The following is an 18,675-nucleotide window of genomic DNA, read 5'->3' as shown; positions in this document are numbered from 1 at the left end:
ATAGGCACGCTATTTCCTTGTTGCCGTGTGACAGTTCTGTCATTGTGTCAATATGTACTAGCTAGCGCAGTACTAAAAATTTAGACATGATCATCACTTCTGGTTGTGACGTCACAACCAGAATTGTGAAAAAAAAAAAGTGGTTGTTCCATGATGCATTTTTCTGTGTGGAAATGGACAGATTTGAGTGCCAAATGTGTTTTCTACATGCAAAGCTAAATGATTGTCACCATTTAATAGCGCTTAATTAATAGGGCAAATGACGATTTTTGGTGAATTAAAAAAAGCTAGCTTAAATATAGGCAAATAAATACCGATAGTTGTTTTTAATTATCAATGATTTTTGTATTATTTGTTTAAAGTGAAAACTTTTATGAAGGAATACAATGCGAATGAATATAATGTTAATACAAATTAATGAAATAAAAAAAAAAAAAGTTGTAAATAAATAAGTTGTAGCCAGGTTACTGCCCCTGCAACACTCTTCTTATTTTTTTTTTCTCTCCACAGTTAACTCATTACGTGACGTTGATGGTGATAGACGTCCAATTTGAACTGACGCCACTAGTTGTCAAATTCATCTTGACTGGCTTTAAAAAAAAAAAATTTAAAAATCTTAATTTGTGCATGAAAGGTTTAGACAAGGCCGACTGGTCCAAATGAAAACTTGGTGGACAAAAGGCACTTTTACTGCTCTAGTGATGAGGTGCTTTTACTTTCAGCGCAAACTAGACCGCCGGTCTACGTTTATTTTGGTGAGTGAGCCTGTGATTCAGGTAGAGGAATACATTAAAGTCAGCTCCGCGAACAATTAAGTTGGGTGCCGTATATACAGTATATGGCAGGGGTCTGCAACACGTGGCTCAGGCGCCGTATGCGGCTCTTCGAACACTTTGATGTAGCTCAGTTGTATATCAAATTAATGAATATTTGATTAAAATGGGTGGCTTAACTTCCCTTTAGTAGGTAGATCAAATTAGGCTCTCTGTTTTTTGTGTTTGTTAACAGATCAGTCATGCAGATCATGAATTTACCAACTATGTAAAGTCATGGTTGTTACTGGGAAAGCGTACCCATCACTCTTCGCGCCTGTCAAGCTCTCGCAATCATTTCAATTGTCAATATGTGTGTTGTCTCTTCTGTGGAAACTGAATTGAAATGGCTCTTTTGAGTGTTACGGGTTGCCGACCCCTAGCACCATATTTTTCGGACTATAAGTCGCAGTTTTTTTTAATAGTGTGGCAGAGGGTGCGTCTTATACTCTGGAGCGACTTATGCGTGATTATTTATGGTTGAGTCGGGTCGACTTCTTCTCGCTAATTTTTTTAAAGATAAATATATATTCATATACAATGGGGCAAATAAGTATTTAGTCAACCACTAATTGTGCAAGTTCTCCCACTTGAAAATATTAGAGAGGCCAGTAATTGTCAACATGGGTAAACCTCAACCATGAGAGACAGAATGTGGGGAAAAAAAAAAAAAACAGAAAATCACATTGTTTGATTTTTAAAAAATTTATTTGCAAATCATGGTGGAAAGTAAGTATTTGGTCAATACCAAAAGTTCATCTCAATACTTTGTTATGTACTCTTTGTTGGCAATAACGGAGGTTTTCTGTAACTCTTCACAAGCTTTTCACACACTGTTGCTGGTATTTTGGCCAATTCCTCAATGTAGATCTCCTCTAGAGCAGTGACGTTTTGGGGCTGTCATTGGGCAACTCGGACTTTCAACTCCCTCCACAGATTTTCTATGGGGTTGAGATCTGGAGACTGGATAGGCCACTCCAGGACCTTGAAATGCTTCTTACAAAGCCACTCCTTTGTTGCCCTGGCTGTGTGTTTGGGATCATTGTCATGCTGAAAGACCCAGCCACGTCTCATCTTCAATGCCCTTGCTGATGGAAGGAGATTTTTACTCAATCTCTCGATACATGGCCCCATGGTTTCTTTCTATGACACAGATCAGTCGTCCTGGTCCCTTTGCAGAAAAACAGCCCCAAAGCATGATGTTTCCAACCCCATGCGTCACAGTGGGTATGGTGTTCTTCGGATGCAATTCAGTATTCTTTCTCCTCCAAACACGAGAACCTGTGTTTCTACCAAAAAATTCTATTTTGTTTTCATCTGACCATAACACATTCTCACAGTCCCTTCTGGATCATCCAAATGCTCTCTAGCGAACTGCAGACAGTCCTTGACGTGTACTGGCTTCAGCAGGGGGACACATCTGGCAGTGCAGGATTTGAGTCCCTGGCGGCGCATTGTGTTACTGATAGTAGGCTTTGTTACTGTGGTACCAGCTCTCAGTATGTCATTCACTAGGTCCCCCCGTGTGGTTCTGGGATTTTTGCTCACCGTTCTTGTTTTCATTTTGACGCCACGGGGTGAGATCTTGCATGGAGCCCCAGATCGACAGAGATTATCAGTGGTCTTGTATGTTTTCCATTTTCTAATAATTGCTCCCACAGTTGATTTCTTTACACCAAGCGTTTTACCTATTGCAAATTCAGTCTTCCCAGCCTGGTGCAGGTCTACAATTTTGTCTCTGGTGTCCTTCAACAGCTATTTGGTCTTGGCCATAGTGGAGTTTTTTTGTGACTGACTGAGATTGTGGACAGGTGTCTTTTATACCGATAATGAGTTAAAACAGGTGCATTTAATACAGGTAACAAGTGGAGCCTCGTTAGATCTCGTTAGAAGAAGTTAGACCTCTTTGTCAGCCAGAAATCTTGCATGTTTGTAGGTGACCAAATACTTATTTTCCACTCTAATTTGGAAATAAATTCTTTAAAAACCAAACAATTTGATTTTCGTTTTTTTTTTTTTTTTTTTTTCCCACACATTCTGTCTCTCATGGTTGAGGTTTACCCATGTTGGCAATTACAGGCCTCTCTAATCTTCTCAAGTAGGAGAACTTGCACAATTGGTGGTTGACTAAATACTTATTTGCCCCACAGTATAACACAATTTTTTTGGGGGGGGGGCTCGTGAGTACAAATAAAACATTTTTTTTTTTTCGGGCTCGGCAAGCAAATCAAGCTAATTGATCGGGCTCGGGCTGCATCAGGCTTTAATACCCGTGGTCCGGTCGGGCTGGATTTTTTAGGCCCGATCTAACTTCTATCGTCATGTAATGTTAGCATACCGTACACCTATTCAGTCTGTTGTTCTGTATTATACTTTAAATTGCCTTTCAAGATGACATGTCTGTTCTTGGTGCTGGATTCTATCAAATAAATTTCCCCCAAAAAATGCAACTTATACTCTGGCGCAACTTATATATTTGTTTTTTTCCTTTTCATTGTGCATTTTTTGGCTGGTGTGACTTATACTCAGGTGCGACGTATAGTTCGAAAAATACGTGCTTTCAGAAATACGTCAACTGCAGGTGTGAGCTGTGAACAGGGCAGTACAGTCCTGAAAGCCTTTTATCAGTTTGTCATGTGTTGCTAGTTAACTTCAAAACAAAGCAATTAGGTCGTGTGTCCCTTTTCCTCTTTCATTTATTTCAACCGGTCTGCTTGATTATTGCTCATTTTCTATCAACATGCAAGCACTTTGTTTCCCCTCATTTTTGGCAGGCATAGCATCATCAGCCGCAGTTCCCTCGAATCCGATTAACTCTACTGCCCGCCTCGTACGCAATGACATCTTTTAGAGGCCGGGGGACAATCCTGTTCCCTGGTTTTCCGATAATTGCAAATGAAATGTTTATGGATTTTTAAGCGCTACTTATTTTTCTTTAGGAGCTCGCTTAATCATTTATTTTGTTCTCTCTTCTGCAGACACATCGAGAACTGGACAGGATTGCAGACGCTACGGGATGTGGACATGGAGCTCTACACTGGACTACAAAGACTGTGAGTGTCATTAACCGATAGAAGAGAAGGTAGAACAGAGCTGAGTGATGATATTCATCTTTATATTCAGGCTCATTGGCTGCTGTTGACGGCGATAGACGTCCAATCCATTTAAACTGTGAGGGTGACAGTTTGGCTGCCACTCTCCCACTTCAAATGGAAATCTAGCCACGTGATTGGACGTCTATTGCTGTTAAAAAAAAAAAAAAGGGGCAGTAGTAACAGCAATTCTCTTTAATTTTTATACTGTAACTTTTAAGCACTGAAGCACTGTATTAAAGAAAACTTCACATTGTCATCACATAATTAAAACACCAATTGTTTAGTTTTCTTTTTTTTGTTGTTGTTGAAAAATGATTCCCTCTTTAATCAAAGGGTACACCATTAAAATATATGCCAACCATTAAAAAACATTTTGATATTTATTATAAAAACAACTCACAATAAAAAAAATAAAAATATGAGTATAATAATAATATGTAATATGTAATATGAGGGCCCTTGCCCTTCCACCCCTTGATAAGTCTTATAAATTAACAGAGGTGGGTAGAGTAGCCAAAAAAAAAAAAAAAACTCAAGTAAGAGTAACTATACCTAAAAATAATATTACTCAAGTAGTCATCAGGAATATTTACTTAGGAACAAGTAAAAAGTATTCTGTGAAAAGAATACTCAACTAATGAGTAACATTGTGGGTAACTGCTTACAATGTCAGATTTTTGTTTTAACATTTGTGTTGGTTTTCTCCTAGTGTGACTTGTCCCAGTGATTGCGCATTGATTTCACATGTTGTGCCTGGGCCTAGTGTATCCTCCAACTTACATCCTCCTGTGTCACCCAGCTGTTCCTCGTTGTCTCGTTACCCCTTGTCTGCGTGTGTGTATATAAGCACCCAGTTTCTTTTCACTCCTTGTTGCGTCATTTGCCACGTTTACATGGAGCCAAATATTCCAATTACAATCGGAATATTTGTTCAAACCGAATAAATGTGTTCCATATAAACACCTCATTCGGAATGAACAGGCCCAAACCGAATGGAATTTCATTCCGATTCACAGGGGTGGAATATTCCTTTTCCCAAACCGATTAGAAGTAAAATTATATCATGTAAACATGGAAGCGGAATGGTGTCTGGTTGCGTTCTTTCTGCACATGCTCCGTACTGACGTGGTGACGTCACTTGGTGACGTAAGTAACGTCACTTGCAACTTGGCTTCCAAGCACACGCACAGCGCACCCACACAACTTTTTAAATGAACGGCGTATCATTCTGAAGTTTTGTTTCCACTCGAAAAGTTAAAACAGCAGCTGATCTGACGATCGATCTCCATGTTTTGCAACGTGACGCTTTGTTTTGATTAATCTGCGCATGTCAGACGGCAGTTGTCAAACGTCCTTTCGGAATAAAGGCAGACACATGTAAACGCTGGATTGGAATAGATGAAGTGACATGTAAACAGCTGATGTGAAATTTCCATTCGGAATGATTTGAATCGCTATGAATAAAAGTCAGCATGTAAACGTGGCTATTGTCAATGTCAATCTTCACGTTCATGTCAGCGTTTTTTCCCCAGTTCCTCGTGTTCCTCGTCCTGCTTTGAAAGTCAGTTGATTTGTTAGCCTGACTTTTGTTTCATTTTGTTGGTACTTTGTTTTTTGTTGGCATTAATTAAAACCTTTTTGCACCGCCTTTCTGCCTCGGTTCTGTTTCCCGGCACTTGGGTCCACACACCACCTGCCTACCCGCGAACCTGGCAAATTGTATTTTTTTCTCAGTACACTGTCATCTATATGAACTGATACTATTATACTGTACTATAACCTATTACATGACCATATTAGGTCAAAATAATACACAAATATCATCAAATTGCGACTAGAAAAATATATAGAAATTAAACGTCACCTGTCCAAAGAGCATGAGTTCCCACTAGTGGAAAAACATATTTCATACCATTGAATTTAAGTAACTATTTAATTTATTTATCTTTTACTATTAAATGTAAACGATCATATCTCCGGTTCTGCTTGGTCTATTGGTGCCAAATAAAAACTAGTCAGTTTGTTGAAATCCACACTTTCGGGTAATGCTAACGGTAGCGCTCTAAAGGCTGAGTTATGCTTCTGCGGCAGACCTACACCGTTAAGGAAGACCCGATTTAGAACCCTCCGCCGTAGCCTGACGTGCACCTCCACAAAATCCTGACTAGGCGTGACATCAACGCGTGGTGACGGGATGCAAATGGACCGCTCAGACGGTTGTTTCCGGTTCAGCGCGAGATCACAGCCATTTTCAAACATTGTTGTGCTATACGCAAAAATGGACCAAGCCAACGAGACTATCATCGAAGGGTTCCGCAAGCACGACAACCTCTATAATGTCTCGCCAAGACAGGTCTTTTCTCTAGTTGTTTTGATTAAAAAACATCACACCAGGTTCATGGATATGTCGTTTAAGAAACGTTTAGGGCAAGTGACTATTTTTGGTAATAAAAACATACACAAATTATTATTACCGTATTGGCCCGAATATAAGACAGTGTTTTTTGCATTGAAATAAGACTGAAAAAGTGGGAGTCGTCTTGTATTCGGGGTCTAGACATTATACCCATTCACGACGCTAGATGCTGCCACATATCATTGAAGCGAATACTGAACTTGAGTAATGTTCTGTCATGACAGATCTCAGCTACTCTCAAGTTTAACCAGTTTGCATTATTTTATTGCAATGTTTTTCCTTATTCAGATTTGTTTCAAGGCTACAGTTAGTTAGACCTCACTTTGATTATTAATGTATTTATTGCAATTTATTGTTTTACCACAAAAGATTGGTTTATTCACATTTAAAAAACTAGAAGCCATTCATTTACGAATGTGATTGCACTTTAGTTTACATATTTAAATGTTCAGATATTAAGATTTGAATGAGGCAAAATAACATACTTTTTCTCTCAAATATATTGTTATAATCATTTGTTTCAGATGTACTGTAAATATTTTCTGTATAAAAATTAATTTGGTGATCAAAAAGTATTTTTTTCAAACTTGAGTCTTGAAAAAGAGGGGGTCGTCTTATTATCATGGCCGTCTCATATTTGGGCCAATATGGTATATTGTAGCGTCTACAAGGAAAACGCCAACTTGGTGGTGATAATGCACACTCAGCATGAAAACAGTACATTATTTTCAATAATTATATCCACCTGGACGCCATGATCTGGATGTAAAAACAAACTAAAAAAGTTGCCTAAGAGTTTAAGATGAAGCTCGTCATGCTAAACGCGAATGCTAACAAGAACGTGAATGCTACGCTAACGTTCGAGACACCTAGCCAATCATCATCACGTTTGCAACGGCGTCACCACCCCGTTCTTTCCTTCCCCCTCCCCCTCCCGCTCTGCTCCCTCCCAGGAAGCTGTTACAAAATCAGACAACTTGCGCTTCATTCAACCAAATTGTAGTAACATGCCCCTTCACATCCTCAGTAATGGTAACGGCAGTGCAAAAAGGGGAAACGTAATTAATTACATTATTTACTTCTGAAAAGAATAACGCCGTTAGAATCGCTGTTATACTCTAACGCCGCTATTAACAACACTATTACCCACCTCTGCAAATTAACGTCATCTACAGTCCAAAACAGTGGCACTTTACAGTCCAGACCATAATTATGAAAAATGTGGCTCTTATCGGATTTAAATCCACATATGAATGCAGCCTGGATCAGATTTGAAAATCTCTTTCCATGTGACTTGGCCCATTCAGACTGTCAACAAAGCATCTCACTCGAGTCGGATAAAGGCAAACACGTCGGAATTGGGTCATTTCAGTCTGCCTTGTGAACATAACCTATGTCTTACTTTAAGAGGATCTCTGGATCCGAAAAGTTTGAGAATACATGTCTGACCTTTTGAAGCATGCTGATACTGAACCTATTACTAAAGAAAAACAATTCTACCACCGTCCTGATCTTTGCTGTCGCACAGCCTGCTCCTACTCCCACTGCCCCTTCTCAATGGCTACCTGCTGACCTCCTCTTCCTTCTGTCTTTTTTTCTCCATCACCCTTTCTAAACTCTAAGCTGGCCTCGCTCCCCTGATCCTGCTGATCCCTCATCAGGGAGGCCAAGTGTAATATCTCCAGCAGCAAATTAGCATTTTTCTCATTACAGCAAACTCCGTGAGGGGGGGAACGGGGTGACGATCGGTGAGGGGTCTGTGCGGCAGTCCCGTAACAGTACCGAAGCCCGTTTTGACGCTCATTATTGCATATTTCAATAAGGACGATATGAGACGCAATCATTCATGAAAAACGGTGGATTGTTAAATATGCAAGAGAGCAGTGTGCTAATGAAAGAGGTGCTGTGCATGTTTCTGTTGATTCTTTAATTGGGAATAGATTAAAATAAAATATCCACCAGAGTGCCATAATATTATAATTTTCATGATGAGGATGATGGCGGTTGCTTTTGTGTGCTGCAACTCATTATCACTGAGTAGTCAAACTTTTTCATTTGAAATCTACGCCGTCATTAATCACCTAAATTGTCGACCATGTACTAATTTGATGCTTAATGAAGACTAAATGATTACAAATATTGTTGAAAGAAATAGTTTGTATTGGAAAAAAGTTGGTAGATTTTTTGTATAAATAAAATAGTGCATAAACTTCGTCAAAGTCTAAATTATCTTTCTTTACAAGATCGAGTAATCTATTCTATAAAATAGTTTGCTGAAGACATGTCAACAAAGCATATGGATTACTAGAACCATGTCCTATAGTCTGATGAGACGGGCAGGCTTTCTTGTGTACAGTCTTCAGAAGAGGCTTCCTCCTGGGGTGACAGCCATGCACACCAATTTGATGTAGAGTGCGGCGTATGGTCTGAGCACTAACAGGCTGACCCCCCACCTCTTCAATCTCTGCAGCAATGCTGACAGCACTCCTGTAACGAGTCATATGACATTTTGGCGGGAAAATGACAAGCAGTACTCAATTTCGACATTTAGGGATGTATGTTTTTTTCAAAGGGGTGTACTCCCTTTTGTTGCCAGGGGTTTAGATATTAATGGTTATATTTTGAGTTATTTTGAGGGGAAAATAAATGAACTCTATTATATAAGCTGCACACAGGCTACTTTTCATTGTGTCAAGTGTCATTTTGTCAGTGTTGTCCCATGAAAAGATATACTTAAATATCTGCAGAAATGCGAGGGGTGTACTCACTTTTGTGATGCACTGTATATATAAGAACATTTTTACACTGAGGCTTCCCAAGGGAGTTATTATAGCTGGCCTAGAATGAAATATAGTGAGGAAATACGTAAGTATTTGAACACCTTGCAATTTTGCAAGTTCTCCAGAAATAATGGAAGGGTTTTAGATTTTCATGGTAGGTGCTTGTCCACTGTGAGAGACAATCTAAAGGGAAAAAAATCCAGAAATAAGTGTATGATTTTTTCAATTCATTTACAATTTATTTGTATTATACTGCTGCAAATAAGTATTTGAACACATGAGAAAATCAATGTTAATATTTGAACACCTGTCTAGTAGCTAGAATTGTGACTTTTTGACCTGTTTGAGGCTGTTAACTGCATATAAACACCTGTCCACCCCATACAATCAGGAAGACTCCAATTACCAACATGGTCAAGACCAAAGAGCTCTCCAAAGACACCAGAGACAGAATTGTAGACCTCAACAAGGCTGGAAAGGGTTACGGGGCAATTGCCAAGCAGCTTGGTAATATATCCGCAGTTGGAGCAATTATTAGAAAATGGAAGAAGCCAAACATGACTGTCAATCTCCCTCGGACTGGGCCTCCATTCAAGATCAATCTCGTAGGGACTCAATGATCCTAAGAATGGCGAGGAATCGGCCAAGAACTACACAAGAAGAGCTGGTCAATCACCTGAAAGGAGCTGGGAGCACCATTTCCAAGGTTACTGTTGGTAATACTCATGTCATGGTTTAAATCATGCATGGAACAGAAGGCTCCCCTGCTTAAACCAGCACATGCCCAGGCCCGTTTTAAGTTTGCCAATAACCATTTGGATGATCCAGAGGTGTCATGGGAGAAAGTCACGTGGTCATATGGGAACAAAATGGAACTTTTTAATTCCACTCATATTGTTTGGAGGAAGAAGAATGATGAGTACAATCCCAAGAACACCATCCCTACTGTGAAGCATGGGGGTGTTTTTCTGCGCATGGGACTGGATGACTGTGTTGTATTAAGGAGAGGAAGTCCAGGCCCATGTATTGTGAGATTTTGAGGAATAACCTCCTTCCCTCAATTAGAGCATTGAAAATGGGTCGTTAATGGATCGTCCATTATGAAAAAAGCCTGAAGCAGACAGCCAGAATTACCAAGGAGCGGCTTTGTAAAAAAATCAAGTATCTGGAGGGGCCAAGCCAGTGTCCAATAATCTGCAGAATATGATTTTCCTTTCGGTGCCATTTTGTTCAGCCCTTCTCAGTGGTTTTTATTTGGTTTTGTAAGTTACCGCCAATACAAAACCAAATAAGTAAGTTACCGCCAATCGGTACGGTGGCTGAGTGGTTAGCACGCCTGCCTCACAGTTCTGAGATCAAGGGTTCAATCCTGGGCTTTGGCCTTCCTGTGTGGAGTTTGCATGTTCTCCCCGTGCCTACTCCGGTTTCCTCCCACATCCCAAAAAACATGCATGGTAGGCTGATTGAACACTCTAAATTGTCCGAAGGTATGAGTGTGTGCGTGAATGGTTGTATGTCTCCTTGTGCCCTGCGATTGGCTGGCAACCAGTTCAGGGTGTCCCCTGCCTACTGCCCGTAGTTAGCTGGGATAGGCTCCAGCACCTCCGCGACCCTCGTGAGGAAAAGCGGCATGGAAAATGAATGAATGAATGAAAAGTTACCGCCAATGTCGAACCATAGGCCTTGACCACTCTCCTGCGGTTTAGTGTGGAAAAAAAAAACGTGAAATATAACGTGAAATGACAATGTGTTCATAATTTCACACATAAATCACTGTAGAGTACAACTTGCACATTAAAAACTGTGAATTATACTTCATTATAGTCAGAAAAATACGGTAGTTAAAAAGTAAGAAAAAAATGGTATGTGTGAATAAAAACATGTTACATTGATGACTGCAAATTGTCTTTGATATTTATGGATCTTTCATACATTAGCTTGATCACCCAGTCTCAATTGTCTGCAATAACGATGTCTCATAATTGGCTTGCGTCTCCGTCAAAACCCCGCAGAGACATGATGGGAAGATAATGTGAGTTTAAATAGCACACTCCATTGTTAGGAGGCGCACGGTGATGATGTCAGCGAGAGACATCTTTGATTACAGCATTAGAAGTGAAGCTGCGGGGCGCCTGTATGCTGAGCGAAGTTAAATTTGGAATTAAAATTGGATTTAGATGAGGCAGAACTGTTTGGACTCGCTGCAGTGGATTTTCCTGCTAGCGAGCAAGAGCGTGACAGAATGAGCTCGCCACACCATTTTTATCTGTACAAGACACAACTTCATTTTCACTGAAATGAATTCATTTGAAAAAGAGTTCCACTTCCAGAATATGCCTTTTGTTTATGATTTAATATCCTGGGGCGACTGAAAATGAAGATTTTTTTTGTTTGTTTAGGAAAACACTGATGTTGAAATCTAACTTCTATAACATCTTAACTGAAGACTAAAATCAGGTAACAAAAACCTGTACGATACATTTATTGATGATTACATTTTCTCTGTATCATAGTTAGTCATAAATGAGCGTTTATTGCAGAACCTTTCAATATTATCTTAGGTGTAGCCTATGTCACATCCAATGTCTCTATATTATAAATGCTAACTGAAAGTCATATACAGTGATCCCTCATTTTTCGCGGTTAATGGGGATCGCAACCCGCCGCAATAAGTGAAAAAACCGCGAAGTAGCGCCCCACCCCCAATTTTTTTTGGTTAATTTTTATATTTGATACATGTTCAGAGTTTTCATTCAGATTTAGCATTGAAAAGAAATACATATAATATATGTTTTTTCACGTTTTCCCTCAAAGTATAATTAAAAAAACTTTTATGTATACCGTAATTTTCCGACTAAATAAACCGCTACTTTTTTCCTTAATTTCGACTCCAGCGGCTTGTAGTCCAGTGCGGCTTTTTTGTTGATTTACCGTATTGGCCCGAATACAAGATGGCCCTGATTATAAGACGACCCCCTTTTTCAAGACTCAAGTTTGAAAAAAGACTTTTTGAACACCAAATTAATTTTTATACAGAAAATAATTACAGTTCATCTGAAACGTGATTATAACAATATATTTGAGAGAAAAAGCATATTAATTTTCCTCGTTGAAATCTTAATATCTGAACATTTAAATATGTAGACTAAAGTGCAATCACATTTGTAGATGACTGGCTTCTGGTTTTTGAAATGTAAATAAACAAATCTATTGTGATAAAACAACAAAATTGCAATAACTGCATTAACCATCAAGGCAAGGCAAGGAAAGGCAAATTTATTTATATAGCATAATTCAACAAAAGGCAATTCAAAGTGCTTTACATCACATGAAGATCATAAAAATCACATTAAAATCAATAGAATGTAAAAAAAAAGAATCGAAATAGGAACTAAAATTATACATAAAAATCACATTTAATTAGAAATAGCATAAAAAAATAGATTAAAAAGAAATAAAACTAATACAAATCAAAGTGAAGTTTAACTGTAACTGTAGTCTTGAAACAAATCTGAATAAGGAAAAACCTTGCAATAAAATAATGCAAACTGGTTAAACTTGAGAGTAGCCGAGATCTGTCATGACAGAACATCGCATCAATGATATCTGGCGCCATCTAGCGTCGTGAATGGGTATAATGTCTAGACCGCGAATATAAGACGACCCCCACTTTTTCAGTCTTATTTCAATGCAAAAAACAGTCTTCGGGCCAATAGGGTATATGGGTCAATAGTCAACACATGCCTCCTAGCATTTATTGCAGTGCTAAAGGTGTAAATAACAATCAAAATTCATGTTCTGTGCAAATTATTTATTCAGTTATTGTTCCAGTTGTTCCATTAATTGCTTGTATGGTATTTAGTAACACTTTATTCGACAGCGGCATCATAGAACTGTCATAAAACTGTAATAATTATGACATGACACTATCATGGGCAATACTAAATGCTTATGACAGTTGTCATTGTCATCCGGCAAATTATGCGACTAACTCCATTTATGTCCAGCTCAGATCTTTTATATCCATTAAAAAGTGAGATAATTTGCTGGATAAGACTAAATGACATCTGTTTTAAGCATTCATTAATGCTCATGACAGTGCTATGTCACAATTATGGTTGTCTAATGAGTTTTATGGCGCCACTGTCAAATAAAGTGTTACCAAATACCATATTTATCAATTAATGAAAAACTGGAACAATAACTGAATAAATAATTACCACAGAAAATAAAGTTTGTTATTTACATCTGTAGTGCTGCAATGCATGCTAGGAGGCATGTTTGACAACAACAGTGTTGACAAGAGGTGGCAAAAGTGGTTGACTGTCTCCCCCAAGGGAGCAGTGATGGCCAAATGAAGCTTCTTGAAGCAATGACTATATGTTCATGGTGGTTCATTTGGTCTTATGTTATTTGGTCTCATATGGTCGTATGATGCTGCTGTCAAATAAAGTGTTACTGGTTAATATTTTTGGTGTAAATATCCCAAAATAGAGTGAGGACAGCTGCGGCTTATAGTCCATGGCCAAATGCTGTTTTCGTATCAAATTTGGTGGGTGGCGGCTTGTAGTTAGGTGCGCCTTATAGTGTGAAAATTACGGTATATATATTTTATTAAATGGTTTTTAAGCACTTCAAATGTAATAATTATGACAAGTTTTAAACATGTTACTGTCCCACTGAATTATTTTCAAACAAGAATAAAGGAGAAAAATACTTGTCTTTATTAAATGCTTCATTGAGAGTCCACTGAAATCCGCTCAAGCTGCTCACTTACACCCCATGAGTTGCCACAGCAACTGTTTAACAAGTTAAACAATGACTGACACATGCGCAAGCTTTGGCTTCCAAGCATCTGTGGCAATATCAAATATTAAATGTCTGACGTTTGACATACCCTGCACGGTGGTAGAACAAATCAAATTAGGTGTCATTTTCTTCTTCGTTCGTAACGTTATAGAAACTGAGGTTGCACTCGTGAAATCTTTTAACATGCCACTTTAGCCTCTCCTTTTCCGAATTCAGAAAAATATCTATACACCAACCCTGATTTAACAACTTAAAAACAGCAATTAATTGACAGATAACCATACTTTGAAGTTGTTTTTGCATTAATTGAGGTTTCTAAAAAATAAAAAAAAACAGTACTACTTCTCATTGTTTTTAAACCCTTTGTTTAAAAAATGAATGCCATTACTGAGTTCAAATATGTCAGATACTAAATTTAGATAATCTGCATACCACGAGAACAATGCAAAATGAGTATCAGTATGGTGTCAACTTCAATAACATTAACGTTATACTTTTCTTTTAACATGTCACATTAACCATGTATGAAAGTGGGCCAGAACTGTCAGGAACGCAGCTCTGGTATAAGATTCAGGGCTGGAACGCAGCTACGGTATAAGATTCAGGGCTGGAATGCTGTTCCGGTACATGGTGCTTTGATTTAAAAAAATATGACGGCAACTGTCAAAACGCTATGTAAAAAAAAAAAATGTTAAGCTGCCACACATGCATTTCATCTCCAACAAGAAAACAATCTACCAACATCAGATTTACATAAAAAAGTGTTAACAACAAGCATAATAAAGTGCTTGTGTAGCGTCACGGACGGCATGGAGGTTTCCCCAGCTGCTGCAGTTATCTGAGTCTGACGATGATGAGTCACATCAATGTGCAAATGCATGCAGCAAAGCAAAACGCCTGGACTCATTTATCTGTTCAATTGGCTGATCTACTGACATGTGATCAGCAGAGATAGTTAACTCTGATTGGTTCAAATGTGCATGTTTTCTGGAACAGCAAAAAAAAAAAAAAAGTGTTAATGTGACAAAAAAAGCGCAATGCAACAGAAAATGGATCGAATTTTGAAGAGCAAAGAAAGAGTTGAGGCGGCTTATTTACAGTATCATATTTAGTTTTATTTGCTACAATGGGGAGGTTCAAAACATCTTAGCTGTCAATGTGCACTTTGAACTTATATTTGTTCATTTATGTTAGGCTACTTATTCATTTCCTTATGATTTAAAAAAGTCAGTGGTTGCGCGATCTTCAAAATATATTTCATTTTACTCTGCATAATATTTTGTCATTTGTACTTATTTTTCTGAATGTATGTTACTTATATCTTTATTATTAAAAAAAAAAGAAAAAAAGTTAATGTTTAAATTAACTTCAATTTTAATATATATCCTATCTTCTTAAGTAGGTAAAATTGAGATTTGGCATTTAGTATGTGAGGAAATGAGGCAAAATAAAAATTAAGAGATGGAGGTTGGGGTTATTGCTGTTTTCGTTAACTTTTATTTTGCAAATCATTAAAAAAATACAATTTTGAATGAAAATCAGTTTTTTTGTATGTGTTATAGAAATAACTGCACAAATAAACAATTTTCTTTGCATTTCAGTAGTTTTAGGAGGTTTGACCCCCCCCCCCCCCAAAATAAAATAAATAAATAAATAAATAAATAAAATAAACACAATTTCTGGCTCCATGGCGACCTTCACGTCGGGAGGTTCCGGTAAGAAATTCTAGCCACTTTCACCCCTGACATTAACCCCCTTATTTACCACAAACTATTAAAAATAACCAGGTTTCAAACCTTTTTTTTTAAATACCAATTTTGCATTGTTCTGTAGGTGTGCATTGTGAAGGTTATCTCAATCTGCAACTGTTGAAGAGAAGTCATATTAGATTTCGACAAGAGTTCGCCAACAAACATGTGGAAGACTCCATGGCCAAGTGGAAGATGATTATTTGATTATCAGACAAGACGTTATGTTTGGCGGAAACCAAACACTGCACATCGGCCAAATCACACCATCCCCACTGTGAAGCATGGTGATGGCAGCATCATGCTGTGGGGATGTTTCTCAGCAAGGCTTGTAAAGATAGACGTCAAAATGAATGCTGAAAAATACACCGAAATCCTGGGGGACAATCTTCTTTAGTCTGCAAAAGAACCACGGCTTGGGAGAAGATTTATTTTCCAGCAAGACAGTGATCCAAACCATACTGCAAAAGCTATACACAAAAGGTTAAAAAAAGAACCAGGTAAATGTTCTGGAGTGGCCCTGTCAAAGCCCAGGCCTCAGTCCTGTAAAGAATTTGTGGCTGCACTTGAAAAGGGCTGTTCATGCCTGATACCCGCTCAACTTAACAGAGCTTGAGCAGTTTTGCAAAGAACAATGGGGCAAAATTGCAGTGGGCAGATGCACAAGACTGATTTTAGACTCATCCAATAGCCACACAGACTCACAGCTGTGATTGCTGCCAAAAGCGCATCTACGTAATAATGACTTGAGGGGGTGAGTTATTATGCCGTTATTTTCATGTATATATTTTTATTTCATGAACATTACTCTGTAGAAATCTTTTTTCACTTTAACATTAAAACATTTATTTCAATAAATTTGTGTGTAAAGAATGCTGTGACCATGATTGATTTATGAATGCATTCACAGTCACTCTTTCCGATTTTCGGGGCATTTACAGGTCACTTTCTGTTAATTTAAGGGCATTTACAGATTACCTCCGGTTGAGTTTTGAGTTGCTGCCTATTCATTTGGAAGATTTCCGGGTCACTTCCTGTTCTGTAACCTAAAATCAACAGAAAGTGACCCATAACATGCCTCAAAATCAAAAGCAAGTGACCCTGAAATGCCCCAAAATTAGGGCTGTCAAACGATTAAAATTTTTAATCGATTTAATTACAGCTTAAAAATTAATTCAAACCATCAATAAAATATGCCATATTTTTCTTTAAATTATTGTTGGGATGGAAAGATAAGACACAAGACGGATATATACATTCAACATACGGTACATAAGTACTGTATTTGTTTATTATAACAATAAATCAACAAGATGGCATTGATAATCGTTGTATAATCATACCGTGAGCTCATCTTTATTGTGAGCTTAATATCGCAAATCGTATCGTGATATACCAAGAGGTTCCCTCCCCTCATTGACGCTGTATATAAGGAAGATATTTTTTAAAATGTGGATATGTTCATGATTTGGAGCAAATAAAGGCTCAAAGTGACAAGTTAAAAGTAGATTTCACGAGAACAACTTCAATTTCCTTAAAGTTGACATCTAACGGATAAAATGATACCCATTACCGCTCCACTATTAGACAGTACAGGTACAGTGCTGGCAAAAAGTACTGGCACCCTTGCAATTCTGGCAGATAATGCTCAATTTATCCCAGAAAATGTTTACAATTACAAATGCTTTGGTAGTAATATCTTCATTTATTTTTGCTTGCAATGAAAAAACACAAAATAGAAAAAAAAAAAAAAAAAAAAAATTCAATCATTATCATTTCACACAAAAATGGGCCGGACAAAAGTATTGGCACCCTCAGCCTAATACTTGGTAGCACAACCTTTAGACAAAATAACTGCGAACAACCGCTTCCGGTATCCATCAATGAGTTTCTTCCAATGCTCTGCTGGAATTTTAGACCATTCTTCTTTGGCCAACTGCTCTAGGTCTCTGAGATTTGATGGGTGCCTTCTCCAAACTGCCATTTTCAGATGTCTCCACATGTGTTCTATGGGATTCAGGTCTGGACTCATTGCTGGCCATTTTAGAAGTCTCCAATGCTTTCTCTCAAACCATTTTCAAGTGCTTTTTAAAGTGCGTTTTGGGTCATTGTCCTGCTAGAAGACGAATGACCTCTGAGGGAGACCCAGCTTTCTAACACTGGACCCTACATTATGCTGCAAAATTTGTTGGTAGTCTTCAGACTTCATAATGTCATGCACACAGTCAAGCAGTCCAGTGGCAGAGGCAGCAAAGCAACCCCAAAACATCAGGGAACCTCTGCCATGTTTGACTGTGGGGACCATGCTCTTTTTTGGAAGGCCTTGTTTTTTTTTCCTGTAAACTCTATGTTGATGTCTTTTCCCAAAAAGCTCTACTTTTGTTTTATCTGACCAGAGAACATTCTTCCAAAACGTTTTTGGCTTTCTCAGGTAAGTTTTAGCAAACTCAAACCTGGAGTGAGGTCTACCATAGAGTCCCTTTTCATTCAGATGCCGACAGATAGTACGGGTTCACGCTGTTGTACCCTCCGACTGCAGGACAGCTTAAACTTGTTTGGATGTTAGTTGAGGTACTTTATCCACCATCTGCACAATCTTTCGTTGAAATATCTCGTCAATTTTCGTTTTCCGTCCACATCTAAGGACGTTAGCCACAGTGGTATGTGCTTTACACTTATTGATGACACTGCGCTCGGTAGACATAGGAACATTGAGGTCTTTGGAGATGAACTTGTAGCCTTGTGATTACCCATGCGTCCTCACAATTTTGCTTCTCAAGTCCTCAGACAGTTCTTTGGTCTTCTGTCTTTTCTCCATGCTAAACACACAAGAACACAGGACACAAGTTGAGTCAACTTTAATCCATTTTAACTTGCTGCAAGTGTGTTTTAGTTATTGCCACCACCTGTTATGTGCCACAGGTAAGTAGCAGGTGCTGTCTGCTGTTAATTACACAAATTAGAGAAGCATCACATTTTTTAAAGGGCGCCAAATTTGGAGTTTAGTGTAAAATG

General features: G+C 38.3%; 1 protein-coding gene across 4 annotated transcripts in view; it reads left to right on the top strand.

Annotated features, from left to right (window-relative positions):
- The window catches only part of ntrk3b (neurotrophic tyrosine kinase, receptor, type 3b), a 663,222-nt gene that overhangs the window by 149,227 nt on the left and 495,320 nt on the right, over positions 1–18,675 (top strand). For all 4 annotated transcript variants that reach the window (XM_057850063.1, XM_057850090.1, XM_057850072.1 and 1 more), the window contains one exon: positions 3,791–3,865. In XM_057850063.1, the coding sequence (XP_057706046.1) occupies positions 3,791–3,865 (75 nt within the window). The remainder of the gene's footprint in view (positions 1–3,790; positions 3,866–18,675) is intronic.

This window comes from Corythoichthys intestinalis, chromosome 1, assembly GCF_030265065.1.
Source record: "Corythoichthys intestinalis isolate RoL2023-P3 chromosome 1, ASM3026506v1, whole genome shotgun sequence".
NCBI lineage: Eukaryota > Metazoa > Chordata > Actinopteri > Syngnathiformes > Syngnathidae > Corythoichthys > Corythoichthys intestinalis.
The sequence above is the reverse complement of the archived record's forward strand: the minus strand, read 5'-3'. Positions and strand labels throughout refer to the sequence as shown.